The following is a 20,372-nucleotide window of genomic DNA, read 5'->3' as shown; positions in this document are numbered from 1 at the left end:
AAGTGAATGCTGGCGGATCATGAGGAAGAGGTCATGACAGCAGGCGACCTCTCTTTGCCGCCGCAAGCACCCTTCTTCTCCGGTAAGGGCGGAATAAAATTTGATGCAAGGGGATGAAGTGGGAGGAGAAGAGGAGCTCGCTGATTTGAATAAAAGACGGCGGTTGGAGGGGGGCGAGGGTCTGTTTCTGCGGCTCGCTTTGCAAGGCAGAGCCAGTGAGCGCGTTGCTTCAGCACCACCAGGCGCGGACAGCTCCCCGTGGGGCTCTCTTGATCCAGCCTGGACGATGCTGCGGAGCAAAGGGACGAGCCCAGAGCCCAGGAAGGCTATTGAATCTTCTCTGAAACATCTATCGGAAAGACAAGGGGGGCAGAGAGGGGAGCAGCCACCACACTGTTAAGAAACCGCGTCTTCGCAGTAGCTCCAGACTGATCTACAGAAGACACTTAACCGCCTGCCGAAAAGCCACTTGTGGCTCTCCTTCTACTTCAAGGGGATTTAAAGTGTTCCTTCGCGGAGAAGAAAGAGCCAGCAGCCTAAAGGCAGGAGGAAAAGGTTTGGGAAATTTACTTTTTTATTTTTATAACTTATTTTCCCCTAGCGTGACTCTGTGCGCAAAAATCTCAGTCCTGAGCTTAGACTGAGGATCGAGATAAGTGTCCGGGATTCATTAAAGCGGCAAGTGAATGAATGGTGAGCAACGTGGCAGGGCTGGGTGCGTGTGACTATCGCTGAAGACCACAGAAGTTCAGAGAGCAAACAAATGTGAGTGCCCTGAATTCTCCCGGGGCTCTCTGGGGCATTTAGCTATTCTCTCTTCATTCTTTCAAGTTGCCTGTTTCAAGTTCCTTGGAGTCACCTATTTGGGAGCAGGGGAGAGGGGTTCAAACACATCTCTCTCTCCCCAAATCCTTCAATAGTAACAATAACAATAATAGATGATAATTATTAATTGTGCTTACGTCACATGCCTTATCTAGTTGTAATCTCCTATAGGGTAGGTTAGTATTCTCCACATTGCAGACTGAGACGTTTCTGGGTTAAAGAGTAGGTTGCCTAAGGCTGAGTTAATAGCAGAGGTGAAATCTGAATCATGGACTGTCAGATCTGTAGTGAAATAATGGATTGTGTGGGTGGGAATTGCCAAGCATCTTATTAGAACAGAAGCTAATTGCCCTGTTCTCACCACTGGTTTGTCAATATTATTATTCCCCATACTGTAGTTGTTTTTGTGGGGGGTTGATGAGGCTGGTGAGTGTGAGTGACAACAGCCACCTAGTGAGTTCACAGAAGAGGAAAGATTAGAGTCTGGCACCTCTTGAATGTAGCTAAAGACACACACCACCCTTTTAAATGAGGTGCCAGAATTCACCATGAACACCTTCCTTGTTCTCTTAAGAGTGTCAATGGAAGCCACCTGAGAGGTGCCAGAACTGAGTTCCAGTGAGTTCTGGCTGAAAAAAAGGCCTGCATATATGTGTGCTTTGAGTGTGCTTTAAAGGTATGGCGTGTATATGCAGCCTCAGCCTCTGAGCCACTGCCCCACTTGTTTTTGTACAAGCTACTATGCTACACCAGCATGAAGTATTTTGAATCCTCCAAGCATTGGCATAGTGGGGGGGAGGCAGGGGGGCCATTGCCCCGGGCACACAGAACCAGGCGCCCCCTGTGGAGATCCCTACTGCATGCCCTCTGCCCACCCGTTGGTGGCAAGGGCTGGGGAGTGGAGGGTGAAGAGCTGCACCACACCTTACACTTTCCCTCCACAGAAAACACTACCCTGCAGGAGGAAAGTGCCTATTGTCATGTTGTGTCTTGCTACTAAGCAGCTGTGTCTTGCATGCTAAGCAGCTGGAATTGGCCAAAGCTCATGTGGGTTACCTGCCTTCTCTTATAGCTGAAGTGCTTTCTCTATAGAAAAAGTCCACTGGGAAAAGTCGTGATGTTAATTAACATTCTACAGATCCTGATAGGTTTTGTGCCCTCTTTTGTCATGCTGCTGGCACACTACCTTTTGAAATGAGAAGGGCAATTACCCAGCAGCTTTCTATCTTCAGGTGACAAAGAGTGTGTGTGAATGACATGAGGCTGCCTTGGGTCTCCCTAGCAGTGAATCAGAAGGGAAAGAGATATGCTCCAATCCAGGATCTATTAACAGACAGCACAATCTTTATTGCAAGTGCCCTTGAAATGGTCAAGCAACGTGGTAAGAATACAAAGTTGGTTTTACTGATGGAAGGCTGAGTGAACTCTGTAAATAAAATGTTTGCAGGTTGCTGTGCACACCACCTGGAAGAGAATCCTGATGAACCAGGCTGGGAAGCAGAAACAAGGTGATCCATCTTCTTGTTGGCAAATAATCATTTTTTTTCTTCCTGCAATCACACCCACCTGCAATCTGAGGGGGTTTAAAATCAGGGCAAAACACTATTTTATCACATTTATGTTTATTTTATCTATTACATTTATACCCAACCTTTCCTGCCAAAGGAGCCCAAGGCAACATTGGTGTCATGTTTGAAGCATTCATCTTAGTCAGTACCTTAAGAGGATTTGTGTAGTTTGGTTAGATTCCTGCAGACACAAGAGTAATCCTTGCATTTATGTCCATGCAAGCAACTTCAACTGTGAGCAAATAATTAATGGAACTCAGGGCACTTTGATAGTCACACAATTCCTGCACAGAAAGTACTTCCAAGTCAGAATAACTATGAAACATATCTGTAGATATTAGCATGTGATAGTCCTATCTTGGTATATAGATATAGATTGTTTGTCTGCTACGCAGCTATGACTTCCAATACATACACATTTTTAAAGCCCTCACATGTCTGACTATAGTGCATGTGTAGTTTGGGTGTTAGTTCCTATGTACAGTATCTTCCATGCAGTGCCAGATTTATGTATAAGCTAAACAAGCTATAGCTTAGGGCCCCATTCTCTTGGGGGCCCCCAAACAGAATTAAAGGAAAAAACACCTGGATGTACATTTCCAAAATATAAGATAAAAAACAAATAAAATAAAACCTACATACAGCAATAGTGTTTTGTGTTGCGTAGGCTCCTGTGATGTAAGTGATGGGCCCCGCCTGCTAGCCTGCTCCCTAAAATATCACTGGTTTGCTCATTTCTATATATAGGGTGCCTACATAAAATATGTATTTTATGATAATATATATATTTTGTTATGTGCAAATGGCTTTAGATACCTATTAAGTTCATAAATTACCATATAGCATATATTCAACACAAAAAAACAGTGACAATTTGTTGTTGACAAAGGACAGCTGGACATATATATATATATTTTTTTAAATAAATTTTTATTAGTTTCCCATAAGTAAAAAAGAAACAAAACAAAAACATAAACATAAGCAAACAGAAAATCGACTTCCCCATACCACCCCTTTTCTGCATTCTTGTTTCAAGATTTTTCAGCAACCCTTTCGCAATAAACTTGTTATATATTTCATAAATTTAACTTCCATAAGTTATTAATACAACTGTAGTTCTTTATCTCTTATTACCCTGAGCCCCTAATTTTCCAAATTGCAACAGTTTTTGAGATAAACTTTGAACTTGTTCCAATCTTCATCCACCGCCTCTTTCCCCCGGTCTCGAATTCTGCCAGTCATCTCTGCCAGTCCCATATAATCGGACAGCTGGACATATAAAGGGCCCCATTACCTTCAGTAGCTTAGGGCCGCATCAAACCTAAATCTGGCCCTGCTTCCATGCATAAGTTGAATATAACACATAAAGCAAATCTGCTTTGATTCCTTGTGCATTTTGCAGCACACAGGACAACAGAAGTAATAGCAACACACATTTTATTGATCCTATGTAAGCAGATACCAGGACAACTCCCTGTAAAAACCCTTTCCCATTCAAATACAGGAGCTAACACACTCATGTTTCTGCTTGACTGAGGGAAGGAAAAGAAATGAACTAAACTGCTTACAGGAGGAGGCATGCTCCTTATAGTGTTTCCACGCCAGATATCCAAAAGCATCTCACATTGATGTACTGATTGTTGCTGATGTGGAATGTGAGAACATCACCGATGCCGGATGGAACATGGAAGTAAAACTGCACATTTAAGCCAGTAGAGATGTTAGATTGGGTTTTGCTTACATTAGCATGTGGTCAACACAAATGTAGGACTTACCCATGGAAAATACAGTCCCAAGCATTCTTTCTAGAAAGTAAGTCCTATTGAACTCAGCAGGCGCTTCTTCTGAGTGAACATGCTTAGGATTGCACTGTAAACTCTTGTCATCCTCATTCAGTCAATCTGCTCAGAATTCACTACTGAACAGGACCAGTCTGGATGTAGGAAACAGCATAGAATGTTAAGAAAATGTATTGCAGTGAAGGAAACAAAGGTTTGATTTCTTGCTCACATGCATGGAAAATCTCTCCCTCCCACAACATGTGTGCTTATTGGCCATGCTCATGCTCTTGCCTCCTCCCCACATTTCACCAATCCCTCACCCTTTATTGGAACTGTTTCCATGTGAAATTCCTTTCACAAGCCCCTATTACAATCAGCCCCTCTTCTGCTTCACTTTGCAGAATTGCTCTGATCCCCTTCCAGTGTTGCACTCACCACCCCCAGAGTGCTGGTATCAGGAGTGGGATGGGGGGAAGATTCGGAAGGAGCCGACAAGCAGATCTATTATGGGATCCATGTTATTCCTGGCTATGTAAAGAAGCCACTGCTTATTAGAGTGCCTATTAAAAACCATTCACACATTTCTAACTTTTCCCCAGATGGAAAACATCATAATGCATAATGTTTAGGGAAGCTTTTAATGTTTGATGTATTAATTGTATTTTAATATTTGGTTGGAAGCCGCCCAGAGTGGCTGGGGAAGCCCAGCCAGATGGGCGGGGTATAAATAATAATAATAATAATAATAATAATAATAATAATAATAATAATAATAATAATTCATTATTATTCATTGGCATAGACTGGGAGTTTTCTTCCCCAGCAAAGCTTTGGATAGTGAATACAACTCACTATTCCTTGCGAAAAAAATCAGTTCCCCAATGCTTTTCTTTCAGTGGACATTTTACTCCTCCTTGTGGCAAGATATGGAATACTCCAAATTGGCAGATCCTCAGCTTTGTTTCATATTGTACCTTTTTGGCAGAGAGCTACTAATCCGAGTTGTAGTCAGTCCCTGGAGTCCAGTCACACACAGAGAAATGATGCAAATGGATTTAGGATGACAACCTCACTGCTGTTTTCTCCAGGCAATTTGTTTTTTCCTGTTTTCTTACACCTACCCGTTGCTCGGTCCCAGCTCCTGCCAACCTAGCAATTCGAAAGCATGTCAAAGTGCAAGTAGATAAATAGGTACTGCTCTGGCAGGAAGGTAAGTGGCATTTCCATGCACTGCTCTGGTTCGCCAGAAGCAGCTTAGTCATGCTGGCCACATGACCCGGAAGCTGTCTGCAGACAAATGCCGGCTCCCTTGGCCTATAGAGCGAGATGAGCACACAACGCCAGAGTTGTCCGCGACTGGACCTAACGGTCAGGGGTACCTTTACCTTTACCCAACAAGAAAGGACATAGGTGGCACTGTGGTCCAAACCACAGAGCCTAGGGCTTGCCGATCAGAAGGTCGGCAGTTCGAATCCCCGCAACGGGGTGAGCTCCCGTTGTTCGGTCCCAGCTCCTACCAACCTAGCAGTTTGAAAGCACATCAAAGTGCAAGTAGATAAATAGGTACCGCTCCGGTGGGAAGATAAACGGCTACCAGCCTTTGGTTTTCGTGCACTGCTCTGGTTTGCCAGAAGCGGCTTAGTCATGTTGGCCACATGACCTGGAAGCTGTTTGCGGACAAACGCCGGCTCCCTCGGTCTATAGAGCGAGATGAGCGCCGCAACCCCAGAGTCATCCACGACTGGACCTAATGGTCAGGGGTACCTTTACCTTTACCTTTACCTTTACCCAACAAAAAAGCATTCTGGCATTCATCATGTGGAATCTAAAACCTGAATTTTACAAGCTATTATTCAAAGAGTAACTAATCACACAGGGATGGGTGTGTGCGCGCTCGCTTTATTGATGGCTTTATTTACGCAATAATTCTCTCCCCCACCCCCATAAACGTATATGGTGGTTCTTCATTTGTGGTGCTATATCCTTATTTTGGCTCTATAGGTGTTTCCGCTGTGAGGATTCTCATTCAGTTCATAATATTTTGTTCGCGTCTCCGCTCCTCCACATGCAACTGCTGGGTGACCTAATAATAATAATAATAATAATAATAATAATAATAATATAATAATAATAATAATAATAATAATAATAATAATAATAATAATAATAATATATTTATACCCCACCCATTCACACGATCTACCAGGATCAGCCGGGGATCTACCTGTAGATCATGATCTACTGGTTGGACGTCCCTGCCCTGTCTGAATGAAAAGCAAATGCTGGGATTGGACCCTGGTGGTGAGTGGGACAATTGCACAATGCTACCAGCCTTTGGATGCCACCACAGCTTCTTTTTTTAAAATTTTAAGCTTGTGACCATGTCTTTGATGAAGAGAAAACATGGACCACTTATAAACGCCATCTCCAACCCCTTGAAAGATTCCACCAACGGTGTCTCTGAAAAAAATTACACATCACTTGGGAAGACAGGCAAACTAATGCCAGTGTAATGGAAGAAGCAAAGATTGCCAGTGTCAAAGCAATGATTCTTCAACACCAGCTTCGTTGGACTGGTCATGTTGCTTGGATGCCTGATTATTGTCTTCCAAAGCAACTGTGTACTCTATTCCGAACTTAAAAATGAAAAGCGTAATGCTGGTGGTCAACAAAAAAGGCTTAAAGACTCTTTCAAGGCAAATCCCAGAAAATGTAGTATAAAGACTGACAATTGGGAAACACTGGCCTGCGAGTGCTCCAATTGGAGAACAGCCTTTACCAAAGGTATCACAGACTTTGAAGACGCTCAGACACAGGACAAAAGGGAGAGACATGCTAAGAGGAAGGCACGTTTGGCAAACCTTCACCAAGATCAACTCCTGCCTATTTCTTCACTGTGGAAGGATGTGTGGATCCAGAATTGGCCTCCACAATCACTTATGGACTCACTTTTAAGACCATGTTCATGGAAGACAATCTTACTCAGCTATGAGTGATCGTCAAGGAGGAGGAAGCAATCCATATTCCTGGTTGTTGTTGTTTTACTATACATAGAAACTGGATCTAAACTTAATTAACCCTCCAATTTCCATACAACAGCCATTCTATAAGTATAGGTTGCAGATAAATCTTGCAGATAAATCTTCAATTTCAGCAGCTCATCTTAAGAGTATGGGCATTTTGCCAATTTCATAGGGATGTTAACTGCAAATTTTCTTGCAATCTCTGGTGAATGGAAGACAAAGAACACAATTTTTCATAGAAATGAAAAATGCTAGAAGATTTTCAGTGTCAAAACAACAACTTCCTTTTTTTTCCAGAGAAGGGAAATAAAATCTAAACCACTCCGAAAAAGCACCAAGAGGTTTGAGAGAGAAAGAGAAGAGAGGAGTTGCCATCAATCAGAGTGTAATTGGATCTGAGGTTCAGCATAAGCTGTTTTCAATGTAACTGCTGTAAAATGAGGCAATTATAAAGCTGACAATTATAAAGTGGAGGATCTTACCTACGCCATATGCTCATGTCTGGTCTCCGGTATATCAGCGAAGCCGGCAGGGGAACATTGTAAAACCAGAGTGAGCTAGACCATGTTCACAGCTGGGTAACTTCACTGAATGAAGGGCCCAGGTGTCATTGGAGATAGGAGTGTCTACCTTTTCCAAGGATATTCCATCAGAGATGTTGTGGAAGTAACTGCCAGCTATAGAATGCAGGAGTGATGGTAGAGCTGCACAGGACATCTGTATCACTTACCTTGTAGTGGTCTCAGAAGTTCAATGGCTGGTATCCTCTCCTTCCTATTCAAAGGAGACATAGGCCTATCTAATCACAGATGCTACCGGGGTTGGTGGTGTAGCATGGTTTGCTGGCGCCCAGGGGCATGTGCGTGCACCAGGGGGGTGGGGCATGGAAGGTGAAAGGAGCCTGCCGTGCCAGCTCAGCCCTCGCCGCTGATGCCTCCGGAATGGCACCAGCTGCTTTGCGAGGCTGGGATCTGATCTGAACGATTCGCCGGGAGAATTGTTCAGATCAGATCTCAGCCTCACAAAGCGACACAGGGCTGACAGGGCGGCATGAGCAGCTCTCCTGAGAAAAATGGGCCTGGGGCCATCACCCCGCAGCCCCACCCCCATGCTGGGGTAATTTGTCATTACACTTCCAATCTGGCCAACAATGCCAGTGCTAGGAATCAGCACCCTGCTTTCACCGTCACTCCAAAGCACACCATTTGTGTATCCCCCTTCCCTGTCCCTGGACCCTAACAATGAATGCTATCACCCCCAATTTCTATGTTACTGGTTGTGTGGTATAGCACCAATCTTGAAGTGGTAAAACGTGCTATGTGTGGAGAGACAGAGGGAGGGCAGGTTTATTTGTCCATGTGTGATTGTTTCTTAGACAAGATGTAAATGGAAATTACAACACAATCTCAAAATGCACTGATTTTTATTTGCAGTTTAAAATTGAATATAGTGAAAGAGACCTTTAAAGCTGGCTGTGAATATTGTCCCCCTATTGAAATATCTTCCCTCCCGAGTTGAAAACTAAAATGATGCCCCTGAAGACTGCTCTGGTTATGCCAACTATTGATCTGGTTTGTTTTGAACCAAGAGCTGCTCCTAACTAGAGATTATTAGCTAGTCCTTCCGCAGGATAAAACTCTGTCAGGATAAGCTGGTCTACATTCCCTCCTGGTTTTTGACCTCAAGCCTTTGTACAATTTATATCCTGCTAATTGCCAAATCCAATTAACACCAAAATGAAAAGGTGCCAGAGCTCCAAAGGTGAGGCCATACAATCTGTCACCCATTTCTACACAGCAGGCTACCCTAGATCATTATGGATGGAGCCCCTATTGAGTAAAGACATACATAAAAACATGTATTGAATAATGTTCTAGAAGGAGAAATCATACTGAAGACAGAAGTGGCCAACTGAGCGAATGATAGATCTCTTGATGTACTTTGCAGAGCTTCAGAAGAACTTTGCTGAACTTTGGGTTCAATCCCTGGAAACTCCAGGTGGAGCTAGGAAATACTCTAGCTTGAGACACCGGAAGGTCTAGGTAGACAATGCTGGAATAGAGGAACCAATGGGCTGACTCAGTGGAAGGCAGGCGAATGCCTTATGTTCCCAACTGATAGTAATATTTTGAAAGTGTATCAACAGGAATGTATTATTCACCAGGTGTGGGAAACTGTGGATATATAACGCCCTTCCCTTATAGTTCTGGTATATTAGTGTTCCAACTCCTAAACCACTCAAGGGAATGGTTTTGCCTGGTGCAAGGATCACCCATAAACAAAATATAGAAGCTCTCCCAATGCTACTCTCTAGATTTGGTCTGGAAAATAGGATTGGAACCACTGCAATACAGTGTCCCCGAGTCCCGTTCTCCAGAGCCAGTCCAAGAGGAGACCACAAGCAATGGCTATTAAATGTCAAGGAGAGATCAAGAAGGAGGAGCAAGGTCGCACACACACACACACACACACACACACACACACACCCATCCCACTATCTGCAAAGGTCATCCATCAAGGCAGCCAAGGTTGACTCAGTTCCATGGTCAGGCCTGACTCCAAATTGGAATGGATCTAAATAATCTGTGCCCTCCAAGAATGCTTGCAGCTGCCCCGCCATGGCCCTCTTCACTACCTTCCCCCCAAAGCAACTGCCCGATAGTTGTCCCAATCCAAAGTGTCCCATGCAGTGCTTGGCCTACACTTCTATAGCCTGACTGGCAGCATTGCGCACCCCTGGCCCAGGGTTTCCTTTGGGGTCAGCCCCTTTGGGGGGTCAGCCCTCGGCCTGTTGTTATAGTAAGGTGGGCAGTGGACCACACCTCAACCCCAGCGGCAGAAATTAAACACCAACTTCCATTACAAATAGCACAAACACCCTTACCTGTAACCAGATGATACACAGATCAAGCAACAATTGCAGTACACACACACACACACACACACACACACACGCTGACTTGGGAGAGCAGACCAGGCAAGTACTAGGATGGTGCAAAGGCAGCCCCTCCTTGTTTCTCTGTGAGTCTGCTCTGTACCCATAATGGTGTACTGATTGCAGTTGAAACAAGGGGGGGGGGGAATAAGCAATACAGTTAAATGGCATGAGGATGATGTGTATGCATTTGTTTTACATATTGCAAAGTTCATTTTATATCGGATGGCAGTAGAATAGTTGTAACATTAACTGGAAATGGAAGGTTGTCATTGGGGTGAAGCAGCCTTTGTAAATTCAGTCTAAAAGGTAAAGGTAAAGGTACCCCTGCCCGTACGGGCCAGTCTTGCCAGACTCTAGGGTTGTGCGCCCATCTCACTCAAGAGGCCGGGGGCCAGCGCTGTCCGGAGACACTTCCGGGTCACGTGGCCAGCGTGACATCGCTGCTCTGGCGAGCCAGAGCCGCACACGGAACGCCGTTTACCTTCCCACTAGTAAGCGGTCCCTATTTATCTACTTGCACTTTGACGTGCTTTCGAACTGCTAGGTTGGCAGGCGCTGGGACCGAGCAACGGGAGCGCACCCCGCCGCGGGGATTCGAACCGCCGACCTTTCGATCGGCAAGCCCTAGGCACTGAGGCTTTTACCCACAGCGCCACCCGCGTCACCAGTCTAATTCAGTCTAATTCAGTCTAATTCTTATTAAATCCATATAAATGACACTATTGACATTGCTGGTGCCATTTGTTTATGTGCACACAGGCCATCATGTATGAATGCACACTAAACGAAGACCAAGGGGTTAAGCCAAAGGCTTCATAGAAAAAGGTGAGTATCAAGAAAGGGTTTGACCTGGCGGGGAGGGGGAGAGGGAAGGAAGGAACGAGGGAGTGAGGGAGGAGAGAGAGAGAGGGAGGGAGAGAGAGAGGGAGGGAGGGAGGTGTTATGCTGAGAAGGGGATTTCAGGCACATGCATCAGCAAGTGGAAATGAGCAGGGGGGTTTTTGGAGAGCAAGAGACTTTCAGGATATGGGAGAAGAAGGCAGAATGGAATTGGCTGAAGAGAGCTTTTAAAAGCTAGACAGCAACATGATGGCTAATTACAGAGCATCTGAACGTGGTACAGAAGACATGGAGAAATTGGGAGCACAGGATAGGTAGCTCTTCAGCAGTATTCGAAACTCCCATTGTTCTAGGCACAGGGGAAGGACCAGACCATGTGAAAAATGAACATAATATTTTAGCTGCAGTTCATTCATTTTCTACTTTGTATTATTTTTATATAAAAAAGTGTGCCTAGACATTCCATTGTTGTACCCATAACCTAGGTTTAAGGTGACATTTTAGCTCCTAGCTTTCATATCTCAGTTTCTAACACTGCTCTTCAGTGATATCTTGAAACCAGTACTTATTGAATTTAATACATTTGTACCCTGCATCTTCAACTCCCAAGAGTTCCTAAGGTGACAAATAATATGAATATGTAACATAACTAACACACACACACACACACACACACACACACACACACACACACACACAGCTAGCACCCGCAAAATGCATCAAACACAGCAACAACAGCTGAGTTCAACTGTTTAAAAAGGGAGAAGTTCAAGTGGAATAGAAGCCTGGGGAAACTAAGATACCCTTGACTGGTGGCTAAATTGCATCACAGTGGGAACCATGTGAACTTCCTTTAAAAAAGACACAATGATCAAGGACGGCAGGGGGTGGTGGGACTAATGAAGAAAGCTTTTTCCAGTCAACACTTTTCTTGCCTCAAGAGATTCTATGTCATCAGTGGACATCAGCCACTGAATGAAAATGCTCTTTGCATTAGCCTATGTTCATTTCTTCTTATTCTCCCAGTTGTAAACTATGCACGACCATGACATAGCCGAAGAGCATGGCAAATAAAAGACCAGGGTCATGTTCTGAATAGCAGAAAGGAGATTAAAGTCCTGAGAGTGGATGGACCGGAGATGCTACAATGCAATGCTGTGAATGCTCAGATAAGGAAGGACACGGGATAAGCGCTCTTAAAGAACTACTGGAGCTGGCAAACAGTATCTGCAAGCTGCTGCAAAGATAAAATGACACAAGGCTTTACAAATAAGACGTGAAAGGGTGCCACTTTCTAATTTGCCATCATGGGTGTAATCCTGCAATTTAGTGTTTATTTTTAAAAGACCAGCTGTGATGCCCATCACTGTTCAAACATAAAATACAAAACAAGTCTCAACCCGAAATTGATTTGCAACACAGGATTAGCCATTGGAGATGGTAGGCGGGAGAAAGAAGATGAGGAGAGACAGAAGTTAAGGACACTTTTACAGTTGCAAATAAGAATTCCTGAAGGACTCCATAGCTTTGGGAGAAAAAGTGCTTAAGGTAAAGATGCCTGAGGAGCAGGGAATAAACTTAGAAGAGGCGCAATGAAATGTGATCTGCTCAGGACTTCTAAGGGATGTATTATGAAGAGTGGGAGGTGCTAAGGGTGATAGAAGACGAAGGCTAAGATGTGCAGGGATTTTAAAGATAGGGACTGGAAGTTTAGGCATGGCATTCACATCCCTTTGCCACATGCTGCTACAGTCTTCCCAAACTTGGTGTTATATAGACGTTTTGCATGCTCTGATAGGAGTTTTACTCCAGAATGTCTGGGGGGCACCAGACTGAGAAAGGCTGCTCTACCTATACCTTTACCTACAACTTATCCCCATTTCCCAGTGATATTTAACATACTGTGAACTGTGGGGAGAAGAATTCTGTGTGCAGATTGGCTCTGAATGTAACAGTCCCCCACATCTCATAAATTTCCCCTCCCACCTAACTTTCCTTTCTATCTTATTGCAGAAGCATCGTCACAAGGGAAAACCAACATGGCAGTGGACAACCAGCTCCTCAACGACTCCTGCTCCAATAGCTCAACTCCCGTTTTCACTGGCCTGGACCTTCTCTTTGAACTGAAGCCACTCTTCATTCCTCTCTACGCCATCCTGGTGACGGTGGCCTGCACAGGGAACTTTCTCCTCCTCCTCCTCATTGGTACCACCAAAAAGTTGCACTGCACCACCAATTTCCTCATTGGGAACTTGGCAGCCGCCGATCTGATCATGTGCATTTTCTGTGTCCCGCTGACTGCCTCGTACGCCTTTGAGATTCGCGGGTGGCTCTTTGGGATGTTCATGTGCTACTTTGTCACCCTCATGCAAGTGGCCACTGTGTTTGTGTCCGTCCTCTCCCTCACTGCTATCGCCGTGGACCGGTATATTGTCGTCGCTTACCCCATTCGCAAAAGGGTCAGATGCAAGTCCTGTGCCTACATTGTGGCCTTCATTTGGTTGCTCTCCATCGTGGTCTCAGTCCCCACATCCATGCACACCCATTACCTGGATCTCAACAGCATTGGCCACGACATGATCATCTGCGAAGAATTCTGGAAGCACCACAAGACTGAGAGGTGGCTGTACTCTTGCTTGATGCTCCTCTTGTCCTACATGCTCCCGCTCTCTGCCGTCTCCATCTCCTACTGCGCCATTACTTATCGCCTCCGGAACAGGAGCGTCCCAGGGGCTGCCTACCACGGCCAAGAGAAATGGACTAAAAAGAAGCAAAAGACTTTCCGGATCCTCGTCATCTCAGTCATGTGCTTTGCTTGTTGCTGGCTCCCTCTTCAGGTGGTTAATCTGATCATAGATATAGACGAGGAGTTTGTCGTCCTAGACAAGAGATATGTCAACGTCATTCAAGTGTCCTGTCATGTGGTGGCCATGAGTTCTGCGTGCTTCAATCCCTTCATCTATGCCTCCCTCCACAACAAGTTCCGACTCCACATTAGCAACTACTTTCATCAAAGGAAGAGGTCAAGCACCATGTGCCGCAAGGCTTCCCGGCTGAATACCTGCTCCACTTTGGCAGATCATCCTGTGGGCCACAGCGAAAAAATAGCGCTGCAAGAGAAGTTTCCTTTTAGCTCAAACCCAGCAGCCCTACAAATATAAGAGAGAAATATAAGAGCCAAACTACTGTCAAAGGTGTATGGAGCACCTTTGCTCTCAGCTTGTATAATGTGTGGTCCATAGCAGCTGGTGTGGTGGACCCCTGAAACTGGCATCCATTCAACTTACCTGGTTGGTGTTGGGGATGCACAGGCACTGCAGAGCTCCTGCTATTGGGTTTGCCCTGCCTTGCCCTGCCCTCTCTTCCTCCCTGCCCCAGCCCAGCCCTGTAATCCAGGTAAGCTGTAATGATGCTGGTGCTGAACGGACAGCTCCTTGGCTCTGCAGTCCCATCAGCCTCTACTCCTGTGTGCATACCTGCCCTGTAGTCTGTACAGCCTGTAAAGGGGGCAGGGGCGGTTATTAGCTGGTTTTTGTGTTTTCTGTTATGTATTCTGTGTTCTCGTTTTGTATTTTCATGTTGTGAATTGCCCTGTGAAGGGCGGTATACAAATTTAATAAATAAATAGATAAAGATAAGGAAGTGCCCTCCATTAAAAAAAGGTTCCAGATCTGTAAAAATGGCATTACTGGGAGTGGAGGACGGATTGCAAAACCAGCAGATGGGGTTTTTGGCTGAAGAAGCAGAGCCAGCTAATCTGAGAAATGCAGCTGTTATATATGTTCATTCAGAATCAGCATCCGAACATATCATTGGCAGAAGACACACTACTTTTTGTACTTGCAAAGTGGACCAGTGCATTTGGTAAAAGCTGAACCCATGTTGTCAGGGCTATAGGGCCAAATTTATAGAAATCGCTTGCTTTGAACTCCAGTTTTCCCCCTCGTACTTTGTCACAGAGTTGAACAGATGTGGATGTATATATTGCACTTCCATGCAGAACATTCAAAATGTTGCTTGTAATTATAATTCATGCATTACATCCAAGTTATTTTTCACAAGTAAGTGAACTAAATGGGAATAATTAAGTCACACTGTGCTAGTGTCTTAATGTGCCAGTTTTAAAAGTAAGATAATTATTGTGACAATGTGATGTGCATGTCAGAAACTGAAATAAAGTTGGATAAGGGAAAATACACTGTAAAGAGCAGCCAATTACGTAGATATTTAGACCACAGCACCAATGTATTTGGACCATTAACTCCTATTCAAGAGATAGGAAATTCCACAAACTCCAATATTCTCCCAGCCCTTTAAAAACTTTTATTCTAAATTATGGCTTTGCTGGAATTGTTTCTAAGTCCAAATAGCATGTACAAAAATACCTTCTCAGAAATGGAAATTCTATTTTAAAATTACTGTTATTGTTGCTATAGCTTTGTGGTTAAAGTTCTGCAAGTGTATACGTAGATTGGCAATAAAAGGAAAGATCTAAGTGTAAAATGATGCAGAAATGCCCCCCACTCAAACTTCACATATATAATGATCCAGTCTGAACTGGCGGTGACTAACTGGGAAATATATATTTGGTCAATGGATAGCTCAGTGAGGAGGTCAGATCTGGCAAGTAGCAGCTGCGGAAAAAACAACTTCTGTTCCTGGTACTACCAGGGGAGAGACTGAAAAGAAAACTGCCAATATTGTAATGTCCATATAGATACCTGTGGCAAAGCCACATTTGGAATACTGCTTTCAATTCTGATCTCCACACCCCCAAAAGGATATCGTAGAGCTGGGAAAGTTGCAGAAAAGAGCAACTGGCATGATTGGGTGAGGGCGGAATTTCTGCAGCACTTCCTTATAAGAAAGAGCTACAGTGGTACCTCGGGTTAAGAACTTAATTCGTTCTGGAGGTCCGTTCTTAACCTGAAACTGTTCTTAACCTGAAGCACCACTTTAGCTAATGGGGCCTCCTGCTGCTGCCAAGCCGCCGGAGCACGATTTCTGTTCTCATCCTGAAGCAAAGTTCTTAACCCAAGGTACTATTTCTGGGTTAGCAGAGTATGTAACCTGAAGCGTATGTAACCTGAAGCGTATGTAACCCGAGGTACCACTGTACAATGTTTGACTTACTTATGCTTAATCATGCCTAGGATTGGGTTACAGAACTTGCAATCTTCATGCTTGTAAATATACAACTAAAGTGAAGCATTTTTATATCCAGTACTTTTTTCTGGGAGTGTGCAGGGGTGCGCATATCCCTAAACATTTTGTGAATCTAACGGGAGAAGAAGCTAATGATTAAAAAAAAAAATAGTTTCTTCTCTAGCACGGTGAATCATCAGTTCTGTTGCTACCCCCAATGGCAGCCTCTTTTCCTGTCACGGTGTTTCCTAAGTCTCAGACAGAATGTACTCCTAAACACATTTTAAGGGAAAAAAAGAGCACTGCTTATATCTCTTCCACTAGCCTCAGTAGAGTTTTAAGATTCTTCAGTGAGTGTTTAGCATTTTGCCCCCCCCCCCCCCCCGGCAACACTAAGGCCTATTTAACAGGAGCACATCAAAGACAAAGTGTTCACATTATCCTATGCACACTTACCTGGGAGTAATCCTACTGAGCAAGTGGGATTTACTTCTGAATAAACATACACAGAATTGGCAGCATGTTGTTTTCTCCTGCAGCTTGATAAAAGGTATGTGGTTATTTTTTTAGCAAAGTCCGTATCTGTTTTTGTAAGCTGGCCACATATTGAAACGACCTCTCCTAGTAACAGCTCAATAAAATCCATTTCAAAGGGATTAGATATAAGCAGGTGCCTATTGATTTATTTCATATAAAGGGGATGGCTAGGTAAGATTTGCAGCACCCAGATACTCTGTGCCAGCAGCAAAATCTCAATCACCACAGAAATCCCTTGAGCTGCGCTAAGTATTTCAAATGCAGCCGAGCACTCTTCATGAGTGAGACCAGAAACTATTTAGCTGTAACAAGCACAGTGCACTGCAACACTTGGGAGAGCTTAGTGCAGTCTAATAATGCTTTAGTAAAGAGTGTATTTCTCTATGAAGACGTTATACCAAAATGAACTTTTGACATGGATGCTGAGAGCATTGCTGACAGCTGCCAGGCTCTCTACAGCTTGGTGTTACATCTGTCTCATGAGATCATGGAGGCATGCGCCTTTAGGGGTGAAGTCACACAGTGGAAATCATTGACAAATCCGGCTATATCCTCACGGTATAAAAGTCCCTGTAATTTAGTTATTGCAGAACAAAATAGCACATATGTTATGGGTCTCTAAGGAATAGGAAGATCCTGATCACTTCTATTCAGAGTTTTGGTTTCAGATTTACAGTTATCTCACTCCTTGTGCCGTCTCTAGAAATATGACTGTCATGATTTTAGCTCAGGTGTTATTACCATATTTAATATGTTTAGGTTCCGGATGCCCTGTTGTATTCTTGAATTTTTGCTACTGTTTACTTATCTCTGTGGCTCCATAATAACTTGAAAACAAATAAAAATAAACATTTTAAAAGGTAAAGGTTGTGTCATTGTAGGTCACATATAACAAGTTGCGGCTGGTGGCTTGTGAAAAGAAATGTATTGTAGGAAGGTTATGTTTTACCGTATTTTTCGCTCTATAAGATGCACCAGACCACAAGACGCACCTAGTTTTTGGAGGAGGAAAACAAGAAAAAAAATATTCTGAATCTCAGAAGCCAGAACAGCAAGAGGGATCGCTGCGCAGTGAAAGCAGCAATCCCTCTTGCTGTTCTGGCTTCTGGGATAGCTGCGCAGCCTGCATTCGCTCCATAAGACGCACACACATTTCTCCTTACTTTTTAGGAGGGAAAAAGTGAGTCTTATAGAGCAAAAAATACGGTACTTTATGCTGAATGGTATAAACTGTATCCAGCTATTCTCCTGTCAGAATTATGCTGTGCATAATTCATAGAGAGCAACACATTTTTATATTCAATGTTTGTTTGTTTAGTCATTCAGTCGTGTCCGACTCTTCGTGACCCCATGGACCAGAGCACGCCAGGCACTCCTGTCTTCCACTGCCTCCCACAGTTTGGTCAAACTCATGCTGGTAGCTTCGAGAACACTGTCCAACCATCTCGTCCTCTGTTGTCCCCTTCTCCTTGTGCCCTCCATCTTTCCCAACATCAGGGTCTTTTCCAGGGAGTCTTCTCTTCTCATGAGGTGGCCAAAGTATTGGAGCCTCAGCTTCACGATCTGTCCTTCCAGTGAGCACTCAGGGCTGATTTCCTTAAGAATGGATAGGTTTGATCCTCTTGCAGTCCATGGGACTCTCAAGAGTCTCCTCCAACACCATAATTCAAAAGCATCAATTCTTCGGCGATCAGCCTTCTTTATGGTCCAGCTCTCACTTCCATACATCACTGCTGGGAAAACCATAGCTTTAACTATATGGACCTTTGTTGGCAAGGTGATGTCTCTGCTTTTTAAGATATATATACAGATGTATAAAAGCCATGCGTGTGCATGTGCAATGTTTCTTTTAAAGAAGTAGGAGCATTCTCACATCATCCAACCTCCCACCCTAATATGAAGTGCCACTTTACTTTTGCAGTTATTTCTTTTGCTACCTCTTGTCAACCAAGTTGCTTTTAAGAAATGCAGTCCAACACAGAGTACAGCCACCAGCAACTTCACTTTTCTTCTGGGACGTTTATCTCTACTACTACACTGTTGGAAGAGTTTTCAAGGGAAAATGTGTCTAGGTAAGACCAGTATGCATTAAGCAGATCATACGGAAAGTCCACCAAACCTCAAGCTTTACAAATGATGCATACTCAAAAACTTGGATGGTTTGTCCGGAAGAGTGCTCTAAAAATGAAGTAGTCCAATAAAATTCCCTGGACTTTTAGAATGTAAATCTGAAAATGGCAGAGTATGTTTATTTCCTAGCTGTATCAAACATACTGAAAATCCCTCCCCAATCCAACTTGCGGCAGGGAAAACCCTCATCTCTGCAACTAATGAGCTATATTTGAAACTAACTGAAATGAACATTCTTCATCCCAAAACAGTCAAAAACCCTCAGAGGATATTAGACAAAAAACAAAACCCTAGGATATTGGGGGGGGGGGGGGCTCTTTGTAGACTTATCATGGTTACCAAAGGAAAATACCATGTAATTCTCTGCTTTCCTATTCTAAATATCTGGGTCAAATGTTAATTTTGCTGGACTATGTAACTACACACACACACACACACACACACACACACACAGAGCTTGTTTTATTATAGAGTCAACAATGAACAGTAAAATCAAATAATGACAATTTTGCCAATAAGCACACTATAGTACTGTTATGATTATTATTATTTTTTGTGGGGTTGGGGGAAGTCCCTTCTAACCCCTGGATCCAGCTTATGTTAAATAAGCCAGGCTAGCTTTCTGCTGAGGCAATTGCCTGGGTGATGGGCCATTAGGGGGAACAAAGGAAGGGGGCTCTGTGTGAGATGGTAAATGGGTGGGGCCCCTCCCCCAACTTGCAGAAAATTATAAGGACAAAGCCAGAGTTAAGAGTTGCAGTGTTGTGAGCTAGAAGCAAAGCAGCAAGCTGGAAAGAGAGAGACACAGAGCGATGATTGATTTCTGTTTGAATCCAAGGCTGCGGCTATGGGAGAAGTAAGACCCAATTGGGGTGTTAATGCTCTAAACCAGTGTTTCCCAACCTTGTGCCTCCAGCTGTTTTTGGACTACAATTCCCATCATCCCTTGCCACTGGTCTTGCTAGTCAGGGATGATGGGAGTTGTAGTTCAAAAACAGCTGGAGGCACAAGGTTGGGAAACACTGCTCTAAACTAAACCCCTCCATTGTAGGCTCAGGTTGTAAAGGTCAAGGAGGAGGAGAAGAAGAAGAAGAGGAAGAAGAAGAGGAGGAGGAAGAGGAGAAGAAGAAGAAGAAGAAGAAGAAGAAGAAGAAGAAGAAGAAGAAGAAGGGGAAGAAGAAGAAGAAGAAGAAGAAGAAGAAGAAGAAGAAGAAGAAGAAGAAGAAGAAGGGGAAGAAGAAGAAGAAGAAGAGGAGGAGTAGTAGTTTGGATTTGATATCCCGCTTTATCATTACCCGAAGGAGTCTCAAAGCGGCTCACATTCTCCTTTCCCTTCCTCCCCCACAACAAACACTCTGTGAGGTGAGTTTGGCTGAGAGGCTTCAGAGAAGTGTGACTAGCCCAAGGTCTCCCAGCAGCTGCATGTGGAGGAGCGGAGATGCGAACTCGGTTCCCCAGATTACGAGTCCACCGCTCTTAACCCTACACCACACTGGCTCTCCAGTGTGGGTAAAGGGTAAAGGGACCCCTGACCGTTAGGTCCAGTCGTGGCCGACTCTGGGTTTGCTGTGCTCATCTCGCTTTA

The 20,372-nt window shown here is 44.1% G+C and overlaps 1 protein-coding gene across 1 annotated transcript; it reads left to right on the top strand.

The window, feature by feature from the left end:
* The first annotated feature begins 200 nt into the window (after positions 1-200).
* LOC114593859 (prolactin-releasing peptide receptor-like) lies at positions 201-16,504 on the top strand. Its single transcript, XM_028722696.2, has 3 exons — positions 201-555; positions 10,895-10,960; positions 12,989-16,504. Exon 3 carries the CDS (start codon positions 13,015-13,017, stop codon positions 14,134-14,136), a length of 1,122 nt encoding a protein of 373 aa, XP_028578529.2. The 5' UTR covers positions 201-555; positions 10,895-10,960; positions 12,989-13,014; the 3' UTR covers positions 14,137-16,504.
* The last annotated feature ends 3,868 nt before the right edge of the window (positions 16,505-20,372 follow it).

This window comes from Podarcis muralis, chromosome 1 (assembly GCF_964188315.1).
Source record: "Podarcis muralis chromosome 1, rPodMur119.hap1.1, whole genome shotgun sequence".
NCBI lineage: Eukaryota > Metazoa > Chordata > Lepidosauria > Squamata > Lacertidae > Podarcis > Podarcis muralis.
Note: the sequence above shows the minus strand (reverse complement) of the source record. Positions and strands in the feature narration are given on the sequence as shown.

What these genes read in the sequence shown, in the direction of transcription:
- LOC114593859 (XM_028722696.2), top strand. Translation starts at nt 13,015, where the DNA reads ATGGCAGTGGACAACCAGCTCCTCAACGACTCCTGCTCCAATAGCTCA.